The sequence below is a fragment of the Desmodus rotundus genome, chromosome 10 (genome assembly GCF_022682495.2).
Source record: "Desmodus rotundus isolate HL8 chromosome 10, HLdesRot8A.1, whole genome shotgun sequence".
NCBI lineage: Eukaryota > Metazoa > Chordata > Mammalia > Chiroptera > Phyllostomidae > Desmodus > Desmodus rotundus.
In genome coordinates this window covers 1,864,988-1,886,270 of record NC_071396.1, presented here as the reverse complement: position 1 = coordinate 1,886,270, position 21,283 = coordinate 1,864,988, and the positions used below count along the sequence as shown (strand labels likewise).

At 47.5% G+C, this 21,283-nt stretch overlaps 1 protein-coding gene across 8 annotated transcripts in view; it reads right to left on the bottom strand.

The window, feature by feature from the left end:
- The window catches only part of LOC112318827 (uncharacterized), a 49,667-nt gene extending 28,950 nt beyond the window's left edge, over positions 1-20,717 (bottom strand). For 3 of the 8 annotated variants that reach the window (XR_011650503.1, XR_011650505.1, XR_011650506.1), the window contains exons 1-3: positions 20,490-20,714; positions 18,566-18,814; positions 2,479-2,639 (exon numbers count right to left, since the gene is read on the bottom strand). Coding sequence is in view for 2 of the 8 variants with exons in the window: in XM_071219573.1 (XP_071075674.1) it covers positions 20,490-20,506 (17 nt within the window). In the remaining 6 variants the exon portion in view is untranslated. Of the gene's footprint in view, positions 1-1,094; positions 1,168-2,478; positions 2,640-18,565; positions 18,815-20,489 lie in introns of all 8 variants that reach the window. The other 5 variants (XR_011650507.1, XM_071219573.1, XM_071219574.1 and 2 more) reach the window with 4 other exon arrangements.
- Between the last annotated feature and the right edge of the window lie 566 nt (positions 20,718-21,283).

The following is a 21,283-nucleotide window of genomic DNA, read 5'->3' as shown; positions in this document are numbered from 1 at the left end:
TTCCATTGGAGGAGGCGTCAGAACCATCTGCCCAATGACAGGGCTCCCCAGACACAGAGGACCCTCTTGAATGCTCTCGGTGAAATGAAGCTCTTGGTACCACGTAAGCAGAGCCTCCTCCTTTCTCTGTTTTCATATGGCTTCCTCCAGTCCGTATGCTCTGAATGAATATCCTGGCTAGAAAACAGGTGATGGTCCTATGTCCTACTCTCTTCCACCTACATCCTCCCGTCTTCAACACCAGCACATCACCGAGGAACAAAATGAAAAAAAAAAAAAAAAGGTCCAAGAGGAAAATACCTTCACAGAAGTGACAGAAGTCATCTTTGATGAGACAGAAGAAAAGGTGGAAAATGCTCTTTGGACACTGGACAAAATGTTCATTTTTCTCCTTGGAGAATACGCGATCGGTAGGAGTCACCAGAAAGCACATATTTAGCCTCTCAAGGCCACTGGCGGGCATCCCCTTAGATGGCTGAACCTCACTGATGGCGCAGGAGTCCAGTCTTCGGAAGGGGGAAGCTCTGGACACTTTTCTGCTACTCCCCCTAGGTCACGGCCAAGATGTCACAAATTTCAGGGACCATTCCTAGGTGCACAAAATGCATCAAATTCTCTTTGAACTTCCCAAGGAAGGGGAAGGGGAAGAGAAAGAAATGAACACTTGACTCAAGAGGCCGAACATTTGTGTAAGTCAGGTGTGGCCCAATAGAAATATGCAGAAAAGATTCCTGGGGGAAGAAAATGACTCACAGACACGTGAAGGGAAGACTTGGGAATGCCAAGGTCCCTATTTTCTGATTAAAATACGGACATTTGCATTACACTCTAGCATTCTAAGTAGAATAGCAGTACAGATGCTCCAAGAATAAACGGTCATTCAAAAACAGAAGGGGAAAGCAGTCCCCAGAACTAACGTCCCACGGACAGTGCCGTCCACACCGGGGCATCGCCACGATACAACCCGCTCGCCCGCTGGCTCGTGCTTTGGAGTAAATGCACAGGTGGGTTAGAAATTTTCCAGAATTGAAAACATAGACTCATATTTCAGGGTGAATAAGTACACGCATAGTCAGGACTGAGAATAAACTTACATTTTTTACCTTCAGGAATGTTGTTAAAAGGTATCTCCGGGTATGCTTTTAATAACATTTATATTTTAAACACCTAGTAAAAAGAAGGCAACGCAGAACATATCACTAAGTGAACGTAAGGATTCCTCTGTATCTGTGCTTCTTAAATTGCCCAAATAGGAATTACGGCATTATTGTTTGGGGCCCACAAAATTCCAAGAATTGCTACAAATCTCCACACTGATCTTTTGAAGAAAAGCCATGGACAATTTTTTTATGAGGCTAACTGCCCATTCAGGCAACACTCCAAATTTTCCTTGTGCCTGAAATACTTCACATCCGGCCTTTTAGAGCGAAACTCCCCCCAGGTGTGAAAAAGAAAAAAAGAAGGAACGTGTGGAACTCAGAGGCAGGGACAGCAGCTTTGGAGCTCCAGGACCTGGCTGGACTCGGGTGCCCCAGGTCTCTGTGAGAACTGGGTGAACCCTAACACACCAGGCCCCCAGAGGATGAGAGTCAGGATAATTGCCTCTAGAAATATGGTATCATGGGGTCCCCCTGGAAGAGGGACTTGTCTTTCATCTCCATCTGGTAGAACCCTACTTAGTAAACATCTTAAAAAATAATGTGACTTTGGTTCTAACTTCAGAAACCAGCCCCTTGTCACCTCGTTCTCTATGGGGGCACCACCAGGTCCCCTACCACAAGGCACGGGCATCTCTTGCCTGGGTTATTGCCACATGGTCCTAAGAGGACCCCCTGCTTCATTCCTTGCCCACACCACCACCCCCAGCCCAAGCTGCGCATTGCTCCGAAGCCAGACGGACCTGGTGAAGCTAAAGGCAAATCACATCAGGTCTCCCGCCCCAACTCTCCCACAGGTTCCCACCCCTCTCAGAACGAAGACCCCAGTCTCAACCATGTCCTGCAAAGGCCCAAGATGATGCCCCTCCATCCCTTCAGAGTCCCCTGCCCCTCACTCCTCGTTCACTCGGCTTTGACTCTGATGGGCTCTTACGCTTCCCCAAGCATCTAATAAATACATTCTTACCCCAGGCCATTTGCACATGCTGTGCCTGGCCTGGAAAGCTCTTGTTGGAGCATTCATATTGCTCAGCCACCCTTTCACTCAAGGCTCTGTTCACGTATGACCTTATCCTGGAGGTCCTCCCTGACAGCGTTATAGAAAATGCCCTAGTCCACGTCCTTGCCCCTTCCGGGTTCTGTAAGTTTTTACTGCGATCAAGGAATGTGTCTGTTTACCGCTGTCTCCTCAGGGCGCCAGCCTTAAGATACTGGTGCTCAGTACATGTGTGTGAATAAAGGACTGGACAGCGGCCAGTCTCTGAAGTCAGACGCACAAAATCGCTCAGGGTTCTGCCCGCTCCCGTGCCCCCGTAGTCACCTGCTCTCCTCGCCTGGTACCGGCACGTCTGTTTCATGTGACTCCTCTAGGTCTCCAGGGTTCTTCTTGACGAGCTCTTTCTCTGTGCTTTTGAATGATTAATATCTGCACACAGTTCCCATGAAGATCTATAGAAGCGATCACGGTCTTCCACACGGGCCCTGGAGAGAGTGCAGATTTGTGAAGTCGCGGGAAAGAGGGGAAACGCGGTTTATGTACTAAAATCAAACCACTCCCATCTGCTCCCCCTCAGTTCCTAAGGTTTCGGGAAAGAAAATTGGAACTGTTTGCTTATTACAATTTAGATAGAAAAACTTCGTACTCCCGGAATTGCTGGAGCTACTTCCATCCTAGAACCGGCTCTTGGATTTCTGCAGGGTTTTCTGAGTCTTTATCCCTTCATTCAACATTTCAGCAGGTGTGCACTTCCCGCCTGTGGGACTGGGACCGTCTGCTGAGGGGGGTCTGCCTGCAGGCACTGGTCCTTCTACAGGTGAAAGATGAGGGCCCAAGGGGCGCAGTAGGGCTACTAAAGGGGTGAGGCCCCGCAGGAGCAGACAGGGGAGGTGCCTGGGAGAAGGTGGCATTCCGAGAAGAGCGGGGGGAAATCATTTCAATGGCAGGAAATGGCGTAGGCAACCTCAGGAGGTATATGGAAAGCAGAACAATAGGTTCCCATGATGATGGAGGACCTTGGGCTCCGACTGTTTATACGCTTCAGCCCGCTGCACAGGCGCGCACTGACGAGCACATGGCCTCGCTGCCCGTGAGCGCGCATGCACACCTGGTAACATGCATGCGAAAAATAAAAAAAATACATCGATTTTTAAATCTTCTTTATAGTCAATTTAATTAGGACCTGTGCCAGTCACATTTGGTCACGTTTTAATATGTTCAAAGGATCAGATCTTTGCTTACATGGCAAGAGGTGTGCCTCCCTGCACGGCCAACTCCTGAAAATAAATATTTGTCTTTCTCTCGAGCTCTCCACACACACACACACACACAGAGTGTTGCTTGTTTCCATGGAGAACCCTGACTGATACAAGAAGGTGGAATGTCTTAAAAGGTCGATGGAATACTACTCAGCCATAAAAAAGAGGAAACCCTGCCCTTTGTGACGACATGGATGGACCTTGAGAATACCCGGCTAAGCGAAACATGTCAGGTTGAAAAAGTTAAGAACCATATGATTTGATTCACGTGGGATGCAAAACCGAAACTCATAGACAGACAACAGTGTGGAGGTGACCGGAGGGAAGGGGGTGGGGGTAAGAAGTAAAGGGGGTCCAATAAAGGGCGGTGGAAGATGTGGCTTTGGGTGGTGGGGACGCAGTGTAATAAACAGATCATGTCTCACAGGAAGGCACATTTAAAACCTATATACTCTTATTACTGAATGTCAACCCAGTAGATTTCATTAAAAATGTCTCCGTGAACACCCACCAGCAGCCTGTGCAGGAGTGTCCTCCTGTATGACTCCACGGTAAAGCCTCACGTGCCACCTCTCATTTTAGAGCAGGGCTGGGAGAAATCTGGCAGGTGTGCTGGCCTCCCCCCCGGCACCAGCATTATTCGCACAGGCAGGGCCATCCCTGGGGTCACGAATCCCCCCTAGGCTGCCCGCCTTGAAAGCGGCAATTGTGAAGGCTGCTGTGGCCGGCTGTGCGCCCAACAAGGCTCCGGGTTGATAGCCCTGGAAGGGCGGAGAGCAGAGGACAGAGGAGGACCACCACCCCCACCAACCTGGTGGGCAAAATTGTTTCTACCCTCTGCAAAAAAAAAAAAAAAAATGCATTCATTCTATCTTGTGGGATGACTTGGCTAGAGATATTTTCCTCTTGAGACTGTGATGCAGGACTTTTCAATGTTGGTAAAATAGGAATCACAGGCAAGAGGATTCTTCATACAACAAAATATTTTTCCTAGACATTTGCCATGTATTTATGTTAGTGAGTATTAGTGGTGGTGAGGCAGCTTGAGAAGGAGCCTTTGTAGACGAGCTGAAACACGCTTAGCTCGATGGCGAAACCAGTGTTGAGTGGCTGGAAGAGGGGTGGACAGAAGGTCGACCGGGCTGCTTCGGGGGAGGATCGACCATCCCTGCCCCTTATGGTTTGGAAACCTACCCCCAAAGTCCTGGGGGAGTGAGGGGCATGTGCCTGTGGCGCCCACCTACCAGCGCTCTTCACCATGGCTCTCCGTGGAAATTTCTAGCAATCACACCGGCCTTTGCTCGTGATTCGCCTCTGTGGGAAACACTCCCCCCACACCACCGTGTCTGTGTAGGTCATTTGTTAGCTCTCTTCATGAATATTTACTTAAAGGATCAAAGACGGGATTTTTTTTTTTTTTTTTACTTTAAAGCTGTCTTTCACTGTTTTAGCTAGTTTATATTCTACTGACTTTTACACATGTCTTTATGGAGAGAAGTTTCTTCCACTCGACTTTTCCAGGTAGTGATTCTAGTAGGTGTCATTCTACCACCGGCAGGCACTTTGTTGGAAAGTTTGGCAGGAAACCCTGGGTGTGTGGGCTGGTCTCCCTCACCTCTCTCTGCTCTCTGTGCGTTTCCCTTTGCCTCTCATTCTCCCTTTCTCCCCCCAGAGAACTGGTCTGCCTGCACAGTCTGCACAGTCCTGGGCGACCTTCTCCACGCGGCCACGTCAGCCTTCCTGCTTGGAGGTACAAGCCACACTCTTCAAAATGATCCGCCACAACAGTAATTAATACAGGTGATCTCGTGTCTATCTGCTTGACTTCTTGTTTTATTTCAGAACTTGAGTGGGGAGAAGGGAGCTGTTTACTGAACGCCTGGAGGATCCGAGCCATCTAATGCGCAAATATTTGTCTTCTGCCTGAAAACAAAGTACTACCAACATATTTTATCCACGTTTCATATTATTATGATGATAAGCCATTCTCCTTTTTAATTGCGACTCAGAACTACGGGCGGCGCGGGGCCCGATGTGACAGATCTTATTTTCCCTTTAAACCACCTAAATCAGTTTCTTCCTTGAGTTGTGCTGACACTTCATTTTCTCTGAGCTCAGACGGTAATCTGTTGCTGAATTAGGACAATAAATCAAATGAATACAGATTAGGACTTTTGATGGGAAACACCTGTGTCGTGATGCCTGCCTTCGCTCCATCAGGGAATATGAATTTGACCAAACGCAGGGCAAACGGCCTTAACAATTTCCCTTCCTAAGTGTTAGCACCGAGATGGTGCTGTTTGGCGGGGCCGACATCTGCAGCCACTGCGAACCTTTAACTCCTCCTGAGCTGGAGACCCACGAGGAGGAGCCGAGGAAGAGGGGGCAGCTGCCCTGTGACTGTGCTAGTTTCTTTATTTCTTCCTGAGGCTCCCCATCAATTCAGAGGTGGTGTGTTGCCCCCAGTGAGAAAAACCACGAAAATCAAGAGTAAAACACAACTCTCGCCCCTCATTCCCTGTCTCGGCCAATGAAACCTGGCTCCGCTCTAGACACGTAACATTCAACCAATGAAAACCACAGCGATCAAGTGAAAACTCTGGAAACCTGTCATCCAGGGAGCACAGGGACGTGGGCGTGGACTCGAGGACGTTAGCCTAGACCACTGGTAGGCCGCAGTCTGCACTTCAGAGGTGGCCCCTAAAGAACAGGAGACTCACAGGGGGGAAGTGGCTGAGCGGGCAGGAAGCCAGGCTACTCCCAGAGAGCATCCTGGGGGCCTCAGAGCAGAATCCTACCTACAACAAAGTGCCACTTCCACAAAAGTGCGAGAAGAGCACGCAGCTCCCGGGGCTGCCTTTGGTGACCCCTGCCATGTGACTGAGGGGGCACAGCGCACCAGAGTCTGTGTGATCAGGCGGTGACATGCCCTCCACGGCCCCCGTGGCGTTCCCAGAGGGCCCCTCTGCGCTCTCCCTGGAGTGCTGTCCTCTTTACAGTTCCCGCCGTGTTCTCCGGCAGCTTGTCTGGCAGGCACCCTCCCAGGCCCACCCCCAGGAGGACACACACTCCCGGCAATTTCTAGCAAGTACGATTCCGTCACCTGGCTCAGTCTTTCTCTTCGCCTTGACCAGAAGCTGTGCACTTTGCTCAGCACCTCTTTTTCTTTCTACGCCTCGGAGACATCATGTTAGTTTAACTTTACTCTTTACACGTGGTAAAAAAAAAAAAAAATCTATCATAACCCATGAATGTTTTGCTGAATGATTCAAAAATCACATGTCTATAAAGGTTGGAGATAAAACTGGGTGTGAACTATGAACAAATACTCGACCATAAAAACTTCCTAATAAAAGTTTCTTTAGTGGCTTTAACAATAGACAGATCAGAGAACTTATTTTTTTAGGGATAAAACTTTATCCGATAAATAGTGGACCTTCTCCAGGACAGCCAGCACGACTTTAGGAGACAATTTCACATTTATTGTAAAAGCTTTCTTAGATTTTAGAGTGATCCTGCAGACAGGAAACAGCCACAATAGCTTCCGGTCACTTGCTAAAATGTTGCTCTTGACCTTCATAACAGTTGTGCTGTAGCAGGCTGAGACTGCACACTAGACACGCCAGATGCGTGTTTTTAAGTAGTGAATGCCTTCAACGGTATTTTCAAGAGAATAAGACATACGTACACAGTAGGAATTCCTCCGCATGTAGCATATGAAAAATTAAAAAAAACTACTGTTGTTGGTGGAAGAGATGAGTTTCTGTAGTGAGTTTCACTACCTGACACAAAAGCAAGAACTATTTTTTTTTTTTTTAGAAAACTGAGAACCAACAGGAAAATTTTCTGGCAATGACTTGACATTTCTCCTCCAAGAAAGAAGTTGCTTTGAGTCAAGAGTTTCACATCTAGAAATGTCCAGTGGGTTAAAGAATCACGAGAGAGTCTTGTGAGCACAACCAAAGCTCCAACTAAAACAAATTTTAGTTGTGCACAGAAATGGGGGAAATGTCGGGGAAAAAATGGAGAGGTGCGAGACTGTAGGATTTCTAATCACATAGTTTCAATTCTGCAAAGACCGGGGTCCAAGGTTATGATTGTCGACAGATTTTCTCTTTAAACCCTGAGAACACAAACTAGGTTGAAGTCCAATGTCCTCCTCAGAGGGAGCCTTCAACAAACACTCAGATGGATTAGGAAAGAGCTACATTGTAACAGTTTGAGAACCCTGCTCTTAGATGCAACTTTGTCCCTTGCAAGGCTAATTGGTGGCTGCATTCATTAGGATGGAGGCCATTACACCCTGGACTTCTTTGTTACTTGTCAAATTCCCTCAGAGCCTAGTGGACTGGATTCAGGAAATGCGGAGAGGTTACCTTTGAAACTGGCAACCATTGCTGATATACTTTTTGTAGGCGTTACTTCAACTTAGATGGAACAGCAGAATATAACACGTAGATTAGGTGAAGGAACTAAAAAGAGGAAAGTGATGAGCCATAAGGAACTGTGACTGGGGACAAGCTGATTTCAAAGAAGAAATACAATTGGTGTGGAAACAAAGGTGCATTATCCACGTGGTCAGTTCTTACTACTGTGACTTTCACGAGAGTTCGGTGCACAGAAGGTTTAAATAAATAAGGAAAATAAATGGGCTTTTGCCGGGTTGTACGTTAATCTTCATTCTAATGCAGCATCCTTTCTAAAGTGAACGCCGTCTTACATTCATCAAACGCTTCCTTGCACGGACATTTCGCCCGCCCATTTTATCCCGTATTTCAGCACGACAACGGAGGAAAAGCCATTCAGTGCGCAGAGGGTGAGGCTGGCCTTCGGGTCCAAATACTACCCCGCCCCACAGGTGTCAGGGCACCCTGCATTTGCTACGTAGCCACCTGTTCCTAGGTTCCCTCATTTCCCAAAGCAAGGAGAATAGTTCGACGCAGGTCATGAGACTTTTAACATCTGAGGGTTAGATGCTGTGTGCACAGTGCTGCGCTCTACTGGTAGGAAGCATTGAATACACATCCCTGGTGGGGGGGCGGGGAGGGGGAGGGGAGGGGGCTGGACAGGCAGGGTGTGTGCTGGAAGGTTGGCCAGTGGGGAAGCTGAGTTCCAGAGCGGTTAAGTGCTTCCGCAGGAGGTTTGAAGTTTCCTATTGAAACAAGCGACTCTGTTTTATCTTGAGCTGCACTTTTATCAGAACTAAATGTGATTAACCAAAGGCACTACTGTGCTTTCATCTCTGTATGTCTTCCTTTATCCCGTCATTTGTAAAGAGCGACTGAAAGAATTCTATCTTATCATCCCAGATCACTGACCCCAGGAATTCGGACTACTGGCCTCGCCTTGGGGGCCTCAGTTTCTTTGTCTGCTGATGAGCCTGAAGGCCCTTTCCTGCCTGAAAACAGTATGATTTCACCGACTAGAAGACCAAGCCCTGGAGCTCTGAGGTGTGACTCTTAATACATAAATGTCCTAGATTGAAAGACAAGGAATTTACATTTTGATCATAGAAGATGTTGATGCGTTTTATTTTGCGCATTTGATTTTGGCTGATATTTGCTAGGTCGGTTCTTCCTGAGTTCATCTTCCCATTGAAAAGAAAAATTGTGACGAAAATTCAGATGCATAAATTCAATTTAACCTCGACAGCACTTATGGAATTAAAGTTCCTCTACCAAGGCCAAACGTCATCGTGAATAATACCCTGGTGTTAATGTGCGCCTGTGTATAATGTATCACAGCTCCCCACAAGGACAGACCATATCCAAACCTGAAATAAGTAAATATTTCTGAAAGTCCACATGATTTTCACGAAATGATTTCACATTTTCAGTCATGAAACTGCTTTCTAGATGCCATATGATCTGCTGTTACAGCTCTTAGTTTTCTCCTTTATTTCCCCTTATCTCGTGGGTAGGCTTATAGGACTACTTGAGTAAAATGATATTTTTTTTAAAAGAAGGATGGAGAAAATTACATTTCTCCTATTTCGTGTTACAGCTATTTTGACGACTAGATTTTGGTATGCTGTGGACACCTACAAAAGCAGTTTAATTTGGATCTATTCTTTGTTTATGCAATATTCTGGAGGCAGAGATAATTTTGGTGGACAAATAAGTTTAAGAAATTAGTTTCTAATTGTCTGCTTTATTGACATGATCTGAATAGCTTTTGATTACAATTTCTTAAAAGAAGAAATTAAATCTTTTGTGCAGACTTCAGTAGAAAAAAATCTCAATGTAGTTATAACTTCATATCGAGGGTACGTTTTTGGAATTCATTTTGTATTTATTATTTAACTCACTTGACGTGATATTTTCCTCCCTGAACTCCCATTACCAGGCTGTACTCTTGATTTTCGGATTTTTAATATTATCTCTGCTTCTGACATTTGAAACGGTAAGTTCTGTTCATAGGCTCACTCCCTGTGGATGTTCAGTAAACATACACCACGTTTATAAACTAGTTTACACCTAAGGCATAGTCTGAATTAGCGAGAGAATTTATGACTTACCTCGGTTGTTCATAAACCAGAAACCTGAGTGACTTCGCATCGCTAAACTTCAGGGTAAAGACAGTGGCAAGATCCCTCAGCGGTCTCTCAGGGGTCTGCTTCCCCATAATAAAAATAGTGGCAGTGGTCCCTCGGAATGTGATCACTCCGGTGACATCTCTAGGATGCCTGTTTGGGAGCGGGCAGCGCTGATGTCTAAATCAGCATTTGGGAACCCCGAGTCAGCCGCAGGAATGACCGTTGAGGTCTGTCCTGCGGCAAATCCCCGTTTTGCCGAGCGGCCCGATGGCCCCACACTGTTACAGAGTCTGCCCAGAAAGTCCGAGTCAGGAGGGGCCTTTACAGAGGAGTGACCGGGCTGTGTCAGGGGACGCGCACGGTCAGAACGCACTCAGGCCTCCTGAAGCTGTGCGCTCATTTCCATTAGACACCTGGAAGACACTTTGGCAGGAACTCAGACTCGTGTGAGAAACACCCTCTGGGAGGCACACGTAGAGCCGAGGTTTATGTGCAAAGGAATTCACAAGGTGAAAACTCAAGTCCGAAAAGGAATAGTCTGGAATCAGCATCAGGGGGACCCCAGGTTCCTAGGATGGAGACTATCCTGAGCTCTCCGGACGCGCCAACCCACCAACTGCCTCAGTTTTAGTGGGCCCGGGGGTGTGTGTCCCAGGACCTGGGAGACCCACCAGCCCCAACTCCCTAAACTGCTGGCAGGGAACCGAAGGCCCGAAAGCATCACCCAGGTGTTGAGTAACACATCTTCTCAGTGCTTTCCCAGCGCAGTTCTTACTTGCTGCGGGACCAGCGAGAGCAACGGACATGTTAATCTCAGGTAACTGGGGGGCCGGACGGCGAATGGAGAAGATGGGCAGCGGAGAGAGGGAAAGGAGGAGCCAGTGAACGTGTAGTGGCCAAGTCTGCGTTTCTTGTGCCTGTAGAAGAGGGGAGCCTTTAGAGACCGGCTTTCCACACCCCTCAGCTTGTTGTGGGGTGAAAATGCGATGTCTTTGAATGAACGATTTCGTACACGGCACTCAGAGAAGAAATCAGGCCTGAAGGGGTTGCGTCCAAAACACTCTTTTAAGAAACGACGCAGTCGCAGTCATGGAACCGTCTTTATTGGCACCTAACACAAAAGATTAGACTTTGTGTTGGTGGAGGGCACAGGACACTTGGGTGTGAACCTAAAAAACACAAGGGTCCTGCACACCTGTCTCTCTTCACCTTTCGACTACGTCCGCCGAAATATCGCCTGGAGCAAGTACTTCCTAGCGGCGACCCACTGTCCACTCCGGAAATAGCCTAGAGCCCACGAACGTGGGCTGGAAATGGCTCAGGTGGTGAGTAATCTCCGGCACCTGATCTAGGGACCCTGGTGGCATCTTTTCCCTTCAAAGAGGCATCAAGTCCTTGACTTAGTTTTCAGTGGACAGTTGGCATCTCTTTCTGTATCGCTGCCCAAATACTAGGCGAGGGGCGTGTGGGGGAACGCGAGCGCTTCCTCTCCGCGGATGGTGTTTGCAGAGCACAGGGCAGCGAGGTGCCCGTGGTCTCTGCTCCGCTGCCCTCAGGTCTCCGTGGCCACAACACACGGCCACACGTTTATGCAAATCCACAGCGATGCCGCGTCCGCACGAGGCCTGGGTCTCCATCTGCTTTTTCAGAAGCGCATACGCTGCTTTTCCAAAGAACTCTGACTCCACGTGCAGAGGCAAAACCCAGCCCCACTGTTGGGTTTTAACTGTGATATTGCTGGTACCTTCCTAGCACATCACACCAAAGGGGACCTTTCTAGCTTCTTAGAACATTTTCAAATGAGCATCCTTACAAGATACTATGAGAGTATAAAATATGAAAATTAATACGCAGGCATGTAGCTACCTGTACGCGTGTTCATTTAGCAAACTGATAGGAGAGCAATGGAGATGAGGTTATAGTGTGCTGATCTGACCATGTTACCAATCCTCTATGCAATGTGAACACAGGGAGAATGTAAAAGAATTCTAAAGAATTTTAGTAAGAGGGAGTAGGGGGTCTATTTTCTCAGTTTTTGACACCAAGGAAGTTAACCAAGGCAGGACAGATACATCTTTTTGGTGTCGTTTGAAATATTTGCAAGTTAAGAATAATTTTTTCTACTTTATTGCAGCTGAAAGGACATATTTATACATGACTCCTTTGGTGAAATTTTAAAACCCTTATTTCCCTCGTAAGTTAGAGATTTCATTTTCTTCAGAGTTCAAAAATACATGTTTAAAATGAGCAAATTTGTGTAATTTAGAGACTTGCTAAAGAAAACATTCAGCAGAAAGATAAAATCAAAGTTTTACTATATTTCAGGGTAAAATACTAGAGCATTTTGTGTTTTATTCTCTTAGTTACTGCAATTTTAAAAAGTAGAATTTTCAAAGCTAGAACATGAAAACATCATGTACCTTACTAAGAGTGTGTATGTGAAAATTCAGGAAAAAAATCATTAAATACGGTTTTGTGAATTCACATCAAAGAGCATTTGTTTAGACAGAAATCGCCATTGTAAATATTCTTGCAAAGGTTCGTTGTAACAGCCACCGCACCAGCTGTTGAAATGTAACTTGCACTTGAATAGCCTAAGTTATAACCTGAACTACCTTCACTGTTTAGTAACCATAAAAGGACGTGGATGGAAGTTTCTGGAACTTAACTTTTTCACAAAAGCGGGCATCAACACTGCCGGACTGGTTTTCAGCTCAGCGCCCTCTGTCCGTTCACACAATCCAATAAAGCCGCAGCATTTGCAAACATGCTGCCCTGGAACAGGGAGGGCGAGGGAGCGCAGGTCAAAGGGAAGCCTTAAGAAGCACTGATGGCCCAGCCTGGAGACTCAGAGAAGGGTCCCGACGCCCCCCTGCCGTGTCACCTTCCAGCTCTGATTTCTCCTTTTCAGGATGTGGAGAACCCATAAATACAACCAAATCACCAGCAGCTTAGTCTTTGCTTTGGGTTTTATCTTCTCCCCCCACCCCACCCCTCTTGACGGAGATTTGAAACATTAACCCCTTTCTGTCCTCAGCCTCACCCTAGGGCCCCACTGTCAGCTTAAACCTTCAAGGCCTTTCCCAAGAGGCACTTGGGAAAGTGGCTGAGCGTCTCATTTTTCCCACCACTGCCTGAGTAGTGTCCTGATAGGTGATCAATGGTAGCAGGGCCACCAGGCGACTGTCCCAACCAGGGAACTCTGTCTCTTCCACAACAGTTTCTAAGCAGCCAAGTTCAGCACTTAAAGCCTTGAATGGGATCTCTGTTCCCATCTGGCTTCCCCTCCCCCCGAAGTTACACGGACAGGCTTGCGGATAATCTACGTGTGTGCAGGACACGTCTCTGTCCTCACTCTGGACTGTCCGGGACCGTTTGCACTCTCGTATTCTTATGGACTCCATCTCTTTGGATGCTTGCATTTTGTTTCTCTGGGCCAAGAGCTCCTGACAGAGAAGTTAGGCCCTTTAAATTAAAACAGCCATTTCCCTGCAGGAAATGGGCGTGAGTCCGCCTCCCTTGGGCCCCACCCTGAGGTGGCCCCAGTCCACCAGCGCCAGGGGGAGCTGTCCAGTCCGGCCACGTTCCTAGTGAGCTCCTTACCCCATTCGCGGGCTGCAGGGTGCTACCTGCCCCTTGCACCTAGGCCGCATTAGCACCACCTCCTTCACAGTCCAAAAATACAGAACTTGAAAGAAACTGCAGCCCGACTGTGAACAGAGCTGCACGCTTAAGGGAGAGGTGAAGCCCTACGCAAGCAGCCGTGGCTGAGAACCCAGCACTCGGGTGGGAAGCCTCGAGGGGCACATGTGCGATCTGGTCGGGGGAAGCTCCCTTCAGAAGGAGCCGGGGAACAGATAGAGTGTCCCAGGAGAGGGGGAGGGGGCCTGCAGGTGTCACAGACCCCATCTCTGACTGATCACGGCAGTCCCATGGGACAGGAAAGGGGGGCGGGAGGGGCAGACACCACACACAGCTGCGAAGCCCACAGCCCAGCGCCGGTCACCTAAGGAACCAGGATAAACAGGGAGACACAGCGACTCCCCACCGGGACCCCAGACAGACGAGAACATCACAACTCCCTCAGTATTTGGGATGATCTGTGGTCCTACAGAACCAAGACCTGAGGCGGGGAAAACTGGAGAAGCTCAGAGTTCGCTCCTTTGTTTATACCCGTCTGTCTGTGAGCATCTTAGCTGTAATTACAATGCCAATACAATTTCTACAATTTTCCCCAAGATTCCATTATCCATCACCTCCTACGTCCAGGGCTAGATTCATCGCTAATTAATATCTGTTGTTACAAAAGTAAAACCAAGCTAAAAATATGTATGTGTGATTGAGTACCTTAGACTCAGTGTTATGCTTAGGTTTTCTGTTTATATTTTGATTTCTTTGAGAAATATGTTTTGTGCACTTGGGGTAGTAGAACAAGACTTGACTAAATCACTGCCACATACCCTCTTTTCTAGTGGATTTTTATCATTCATCGATCAGTGGGAAAAATAATCAAACATGGGCTGTATTCACCAACACACTCTTAATGGCATGAGGAGAGTTCTTCTATTTTGGTAACAGGAATTGACGTGTGTGTGTAAGTGTATACACACACACAGGTACATATATATGACGGAGTCAGAAACTTAAATTTTACAAGGCTCTAAAGAACTATGCCTTCACAGTCGTGAAGGCCACAGGCAATCGCATGTTAACTTTGTGTAGTTTGGATGCAAAGAAATTCGAATCGATCCTCGTCCTAAGATGCCTCTTCCAAGCATTGGCACTAGTGTGGCCCTTGGTGGCACACCCTGGGTTTGAGAACTGGCAGATTCTCCTGAGAAAGGAAGTTCACTGAAGGAGGAGCCAAGAATCCCCATCCGAGGCAGGGCTGCGCTGAGGCCCCCGTGTCTCCGCGACGCTGACACGTCACTTGAAGTTTTTCCTTATCTCCGTTGCACATTTTTCAAATGGGCAGCCTGGGCGCATGGTTCTGCCTTTATCGGGGAGGCTCATGTCAGCACCAGAAGGGTGACTTGTTTGCATCTAACGATTTTACGTTTCCTGACTTACGTTTTTAACCAGAGAACACCCTTTGAGTCTTTGCAGTAACAAACAAGGGAGAAAAGTATTTAAGTCAAGAACTTGTCCGAAAGAGGAAAAAAGCTAAACACACGCCTGCGAAATTGGGCTGCACAGGCCATTTGCTAAGCTGTGTGTATCATCTTCAACCCTTGATACTTCTTCTCCTAATCCAAGTGCAAACAAAATACCCAGTCGAAAACATTTTTTGTTTACATAATGACTATACAAATAATGGACCAAGAATTTTAGGTAGTGGATATTTTCATGGTGTATGTAAAAGTATGTGTGTGTGTGTGTGTGTGTGTGCATTCCAATAATGATGATTTATTCAAGTGACAAAGAAACTAAATTGGCATCATCAGGCTTTTGTCTTGTTTCAACCACAATGCCAATATGCCTGTACTTTTAACCAGTGAATAGCTTGCTATCTAGTTGGGAGGCTGTGGAAGTGTGTGACTTTTTTTTTTATTATTATTAGTTGTGATTACATATGGCAGAAACGGCCAACTCAAATAGCTTGCGTGGGGGAGCACTCTTGCAGCTCTAGTAATATTAACACACGAAACGCGTTCCCTGAGCTTAGGTTGGCCAGCAGGGGAAGCGCGCAGGGTCACCACTGGAGCCGCCAGCTTCACAATGCTGCCACTGAGCTGGCCACCCCCCCCCCCCCCTGCACACGGCCAATTAGCATTGAAAATCCTGGGCTGATTTCATTCGCTAGAATTTTTAAGCAGGTCAAGAAGAAAGATGTTATTGAAAGGAAAAGTCTCATCTAAATGAGAAAGGAGCACGTGGCCACCTGGTCGGAGCTGGGAAGAGAAGTTGTTTCAGCTGAGCTGCAGGCTTGATATTCAAAAAGACGGGCCCCCAGTCAGCCCCGAATCTGTTCACGGTAAAATACCCTAAATATTTCTTTTTTAACCTCCAGCCACGCCATGGCCAGTCCATGCACGCTCCAGGATGCAGGAGCCCACTGGGGCCCAGCCGGATGCTCCATCGCTGCTCGAACTCATTTCCTGTGTGGTACCACCAGGGCCACGGGGCTTCAGAAAACCATGAGAATAACCCGGTAGTTTTCACAGATGTGCATGATTTGGGAGACAACCATCTGAGGCAGGAAGCGACCAAACCAGCTTGCTGCCTTTTCTCATGGAGGCTGGAGGCTCCTCGGCTCCCTGCTCAGTGTGGAAGAACCTACCACACTCAAAATAATGTCAGGCCCTGTGCCCACATGCTCAGTTTTGAGAAACCCTAATCTCTCCGTCCACACAGAGAAAATGGGAGTGTGAGTTTACTTTTAGAAATCAGCTGCATCCTGGTAAGAAAGAGAGATTTTAATTAAAAGAACATTTTATACTCTTTGCCAAAGTAGAGTCGTGTCTTTTGATATGATTCCATTTTTTTCTGATTCGAGGCACTTGCAATAATTACATCCTTCCTACATTAATCTAGCTGATATCTGAACAGGGCCCACCGCTGGCAGACACACAGCTAGCTGAGGGCGGCTCCCAAATTTCATTGTATTAAAATATGTTAATATCCTAACTCCAGAGGATTTTGAAAAAACTCTGGTCACAATACAATACCAACAATTATTTTGTCCACGTGACTATCCTCAAATACACGTATGTACATGCTGCATGTACTACATGCATGTACAAGGATGCACGACTATATTAACGCTGGCTAAGCAAGAGTGTAGTTTCAACTAAAGTCCTCAGATAAATAAATAATTGGATTAAGAGTATCTAACATATGAAGAAACAGGAGAATCGAGATAGGTCCCTGAAGGAAGATATCGCTGGCTGTTTTCTGTGTATTTACTTTGCTTGTTCTGCCATTTGAAACAAATCATTACTATTGTGTGGGGAGAATAAACTGGACTGTAGCAAATTGTTCTTCCTCGTTGTGCTCTGAAAAACCATTTGTTCTGAACGGGCGTTACGTAGTTCAACTGTTTCAATCAAGTCCGTTATCTTGTTTTCTTTGAAAGAGGCCTTTTTAGTAACGAGTGTTCCCAGCGGGCCGCATCGTGGTTTGTTTTCAGAAAGTAGGTGAAACTGAAGTCTAACTCTTCGTTCATTTTTGATCTCTGATGAAACAATTACATAATTCATCCCCGGGCATGAGCGCCCCTGGACGATGAGAGAGCTGTTTATGAGCACAGTGTGTCAGGCCCAAGCATTTCTCAAAGTTATTCGTTCGTCCACATTGCTGTCTTACCCCCGAGAATGTCACCTAACTCGTGGAGCTTGTTTTTTCCCAAGGACAAAATGTGTCCCTTCTTTAAGCTCTATACTTTTCGCAACAATAGAGACACGACGGCAAAAAAGAACAAAACACTCTTCACTTGTTTGAAAACAGTTGCACAATCCATCGGCAACATTAATCTCATCACCGTGTGCACTGAAGTAAAAATTGTGCTGTCCCTGTTCGTCTGCCTTGTGATCTTTGCACAATTAACCCTTTTGTAAGTATGCAAGAAAGAAGCATTCAGGGCAAATCGCCATGTGAAGAAAATAACGTATCAGATACTTGGTATGTGAGAACTGGTAAATATACCCAGCAATCCTTTAGGAATGAAGATTAATTTATTTCTACATTAAAAATTGGTAATTAAGAGACATTACGTATACATAGTTGCTTTATATTTATATCTCAGACATAGCAATATGTTTTGGTAAAATTATTAAACTTTTTCTATTTGAGTTAAGTAAAATAAAATAATGTACTTAAATCTACATATTCCTAAAATGCGAACACTTGTTTTGTAGAAAACTGTTTCGTGTAAGACCCATAAAACAGACTTGAAAATAAATCCACATGCTGTCCCAGCAGGTAACATTGTAGCCCGATGACTGTGGACACAGAGCCCAGGAAACCAGCATGACTTTTAAACCATTTGTATATAACCTCTCCTTAAGCAGCAAGTTAATAGTAAACACGCTTTCACGGTTGCAAAAATTTAAATGGCAAGTAAGAATCACCAAGTCGTCACACCTATCGTCCGTAGGGTAGCTTTTTTATCCAAGTGATTTCAAAAACGCTCACCATTCCCGCACCCTATGCACGCCATTGAAATTCAGCCCCCTCTCCCGTCTTCCACCTGCATGTGAATAAGGCTTCCCAGAGCCAGGTACATCTGGAAAAGCATGGCCACACTGCCCCACAAACACATCTTCAAGACAGAGAGCACCACCAACAAAACAGTCCCTTCCTGTGGGGGTCGGGTAACCCCGCAGCCACGTGAGGTCCCTACGGGCACACACCCAACAGACCCTGGCGAGAAGGGGGTTGCGAACGGCACCCACAAAGGCGAAGTGTTCTGGTGACATCACCAGCAAACCTGGTTTCTTTGCGATACCATGATAGGGTTGCCTGGCTGAGTGTGTCTCCTGAGAGTGAGTGTGAGTGTGTGTGTGCGTTTGAGAGAGAGAGAGACAGAGAGAGAGAGAGGAGGGGGGTTTGCTTAAGGAACAGCACGGTCAGAAATAGCACAACCATCTGCAAGGTTTGCAAAAATCTTTCCACAGACCTTTGACTCGTTCCAGATTTCAGACAGCTCGAGTTCATCGAGAACGCGCTTCCCCGCACACGCCGACGAGGCTCCGGTTCGTGGGCACGCCGCAGAGCCTAAGATGTCCGGGGCGGGTCTGTGCGGCCGAGCCACTCTGCCCAGTGAGGCGTGCGCCTCTACCACGGTGCAGGGTCCCCTGAGACCTGCCCCGAGCGGAGAAGGAGTCTTGCTTTTCAAGGCCAGGAAAGGGTTAAGCGCCCAGGCCGTCTGGGGTAAGAGAAAAGGGATATTGTCTTTAATCTTTCCGCAGCTGCAGTCGGTGCGGACTCCCAGCCCCTCCGCACCGAGGAGCGGGGAGCAGGGAGCGGGGAGCAGGGAGCAGGGGCGAGGGCTGGGCAGGCACTGCGAGCAGGCTGCTGGCTGCGGGGTGGGGGATCTGGCTGGAGGCCAGGCCGGCTGGAGCTCTGCAGGTCATTATGTCTCGCCTTCAGGTGTCCCCGCATGCGGGGGGGCGGCAGGGGGTGGGGTGGGGATAATGTGAGAGCAGACAAAGAAAAAAAAATGGTGTATTTCACAAAGATTATGGGAAAATGTGTGTCCGGGTCCTCTTTAAGAAAAAAAAAAAAAAAAAAAAAGAACCCTAACGTCTCGGACTTTTATAATTAGAGCACACAGCCTCTGCTCTGGGCAGAGCTCGCGAAGCCATAATTAGTTATGTCTGGAGCCTGTGAATAATTCCCTTCAATAATTGATGGAGTTAATATTCTTCTTTTAAAAACGAGGAGGGCAAGAGCTCCTCACAAACTCTCTTTCTCTCGGAGCTTTGTTGTTCAAAACCTTCATCAGTCAAAATCACATCCATCTGATTTGCCTTTTAATTTCTTACCAGACTTCGCTGGTAACTTTCGAAGGCTTTGGCTGATCCCAGAAGTAAAGGCATAAACATGGCTAGATTATGCTGGCTGGACGGAAAAGGGAAGCAGTGGGAGCACTCCCCCTCCCCATTTGTTCCCAAATGTTTTATAAATTAACAAAAAGAAAACTGCTTTGTAGGTTGCTTCTGTTTGAAACTCTATCAGAAAATCTTACCGTGAATGTAACTTGGAGGCTAACCTTTTGCCTGCTTGTAAGAAGAGATCCCAAATTATGTTATCCTTCCAGCGTTCTTCTATAAAGGAGCTTCCGCATGCTTCCTCCCCACCCCCACATCCTCACTCCACCCTGTTAGGAATTTCAAAAAAAAAAAAAAAAAAAAAAAAAAATCTTTCTACATGGAAGGCTGGGTCCGGAAGCTGCCTTCTCCCCTCGTCTCCACACTGGGCGTCTGGGACCTGCCCTTCACTTCTGCCAGGACCCGACTGCACATTTTATGGGCAAAAACGCTGAAACCCGTTCAGTCTCCATCGTTACTACGAAGTGCCAAGTGGTGGTTAGAAAATAAATTAAAAGGAAGCCCTGGCTTGAAGCCATTGTTCAGAATTTAAGAGCTCTTTGCCCCAAGTGCCTCGCCGTCTTTCGTCGCTAATTATAATGACTGTCAGATGGCTGGGGACTCGAGGGGGCTCTTGTCAGGGGCGTCAGCAAAGTTTGTCTTTTATTTTTCCAGGGGCCAGGGCGGATCTGCTCGGACGGAGGGAGCAGAGGGGAGCGAAGGGAGGGCACCCTGTGTGCCTTCATCTTTCCTTTCGAACAAAGCAGCACGCTGGGGCTCTGCTCCGGGACAGAGGCTCCTGCGGCTACGCCGTGCAGCCCCTACTTTATTTCCCATCCTTCATCTCTCCCAGCCTTCAGCAACAATTGTGCCCGAAAGGTTTTCCTGCCGCTGGAATACCCTTCCAACCCCGCACAGAAAAAGAGTGCCTTCGAAATCTGCCACTGTTTGATGCGGATGACATCAAACTATTTGAGCCAGGGCGCTGGACGGAAAGGAAGGCACACTTACCATTTCCAGACGGTCATCGGCGCTGGCTCCTGGTCCCCAGGGGCAGCGCGGGGGCTCGAGCCACGCTGCCCCCGCCGCAGGTGCAGAGCCCCGCTCTGGGCGGGGGTGGACGGGTGGGGTGGGGGGGAGAGCCAGGCCCAGTCAAGTGCCCGGGACGCGGCCTGTGCTCCAGCACCCTGCTCCTGTGAGGGCTGGACTAGCCGCAGTTCTGAATTGAACTGAATTACAGCCCGTGCGAAAGGCAGGGGCAGCGAGTCATGTGGGACACACACAGCCAGCCCATTGGCCCGACAGCCAGCTCGGGCCTTCTGCCTTCGCCCCCATTGGTGAGGAGTTAAAACTGAAAGCATGCAGGTCCTCCCCTTGGGCTTATTTGTCCTTTCTGTGTGGAAGAATGACGGTAGGATTTTACAGTGGCAGACTTAGTTCAGAAAGGGAGGGAAGCCATCCTTCACAGCGACGGGCGGGAAGAGACAGGAAGCTGAGCTTTTTCAAGGCCCCCCAACCCCCATCCCCTCTGCCCTGCATGTGGACTGTGATTTGCCTGTTTGCCTGTCAGAAAAAAATACACAGTTGTGGGTTGGGGTTTTTTTTTCTTTCCCCAGGTAACTTTGTAGGTGACATGGAGCAAACTCTGGTCTCATTCCTTGGCGGAACTCGGTCACGTTTCAAAGCACAGAGGCGATTCTTTTCTTAGGGACGCACATTCAGCTCTGATTTTGATGTTTGCGGAAGCTTTATTTCAGCTCTAAACCAACAGACTAAATTGTTCATTAGTGACACTAGAAACGGAA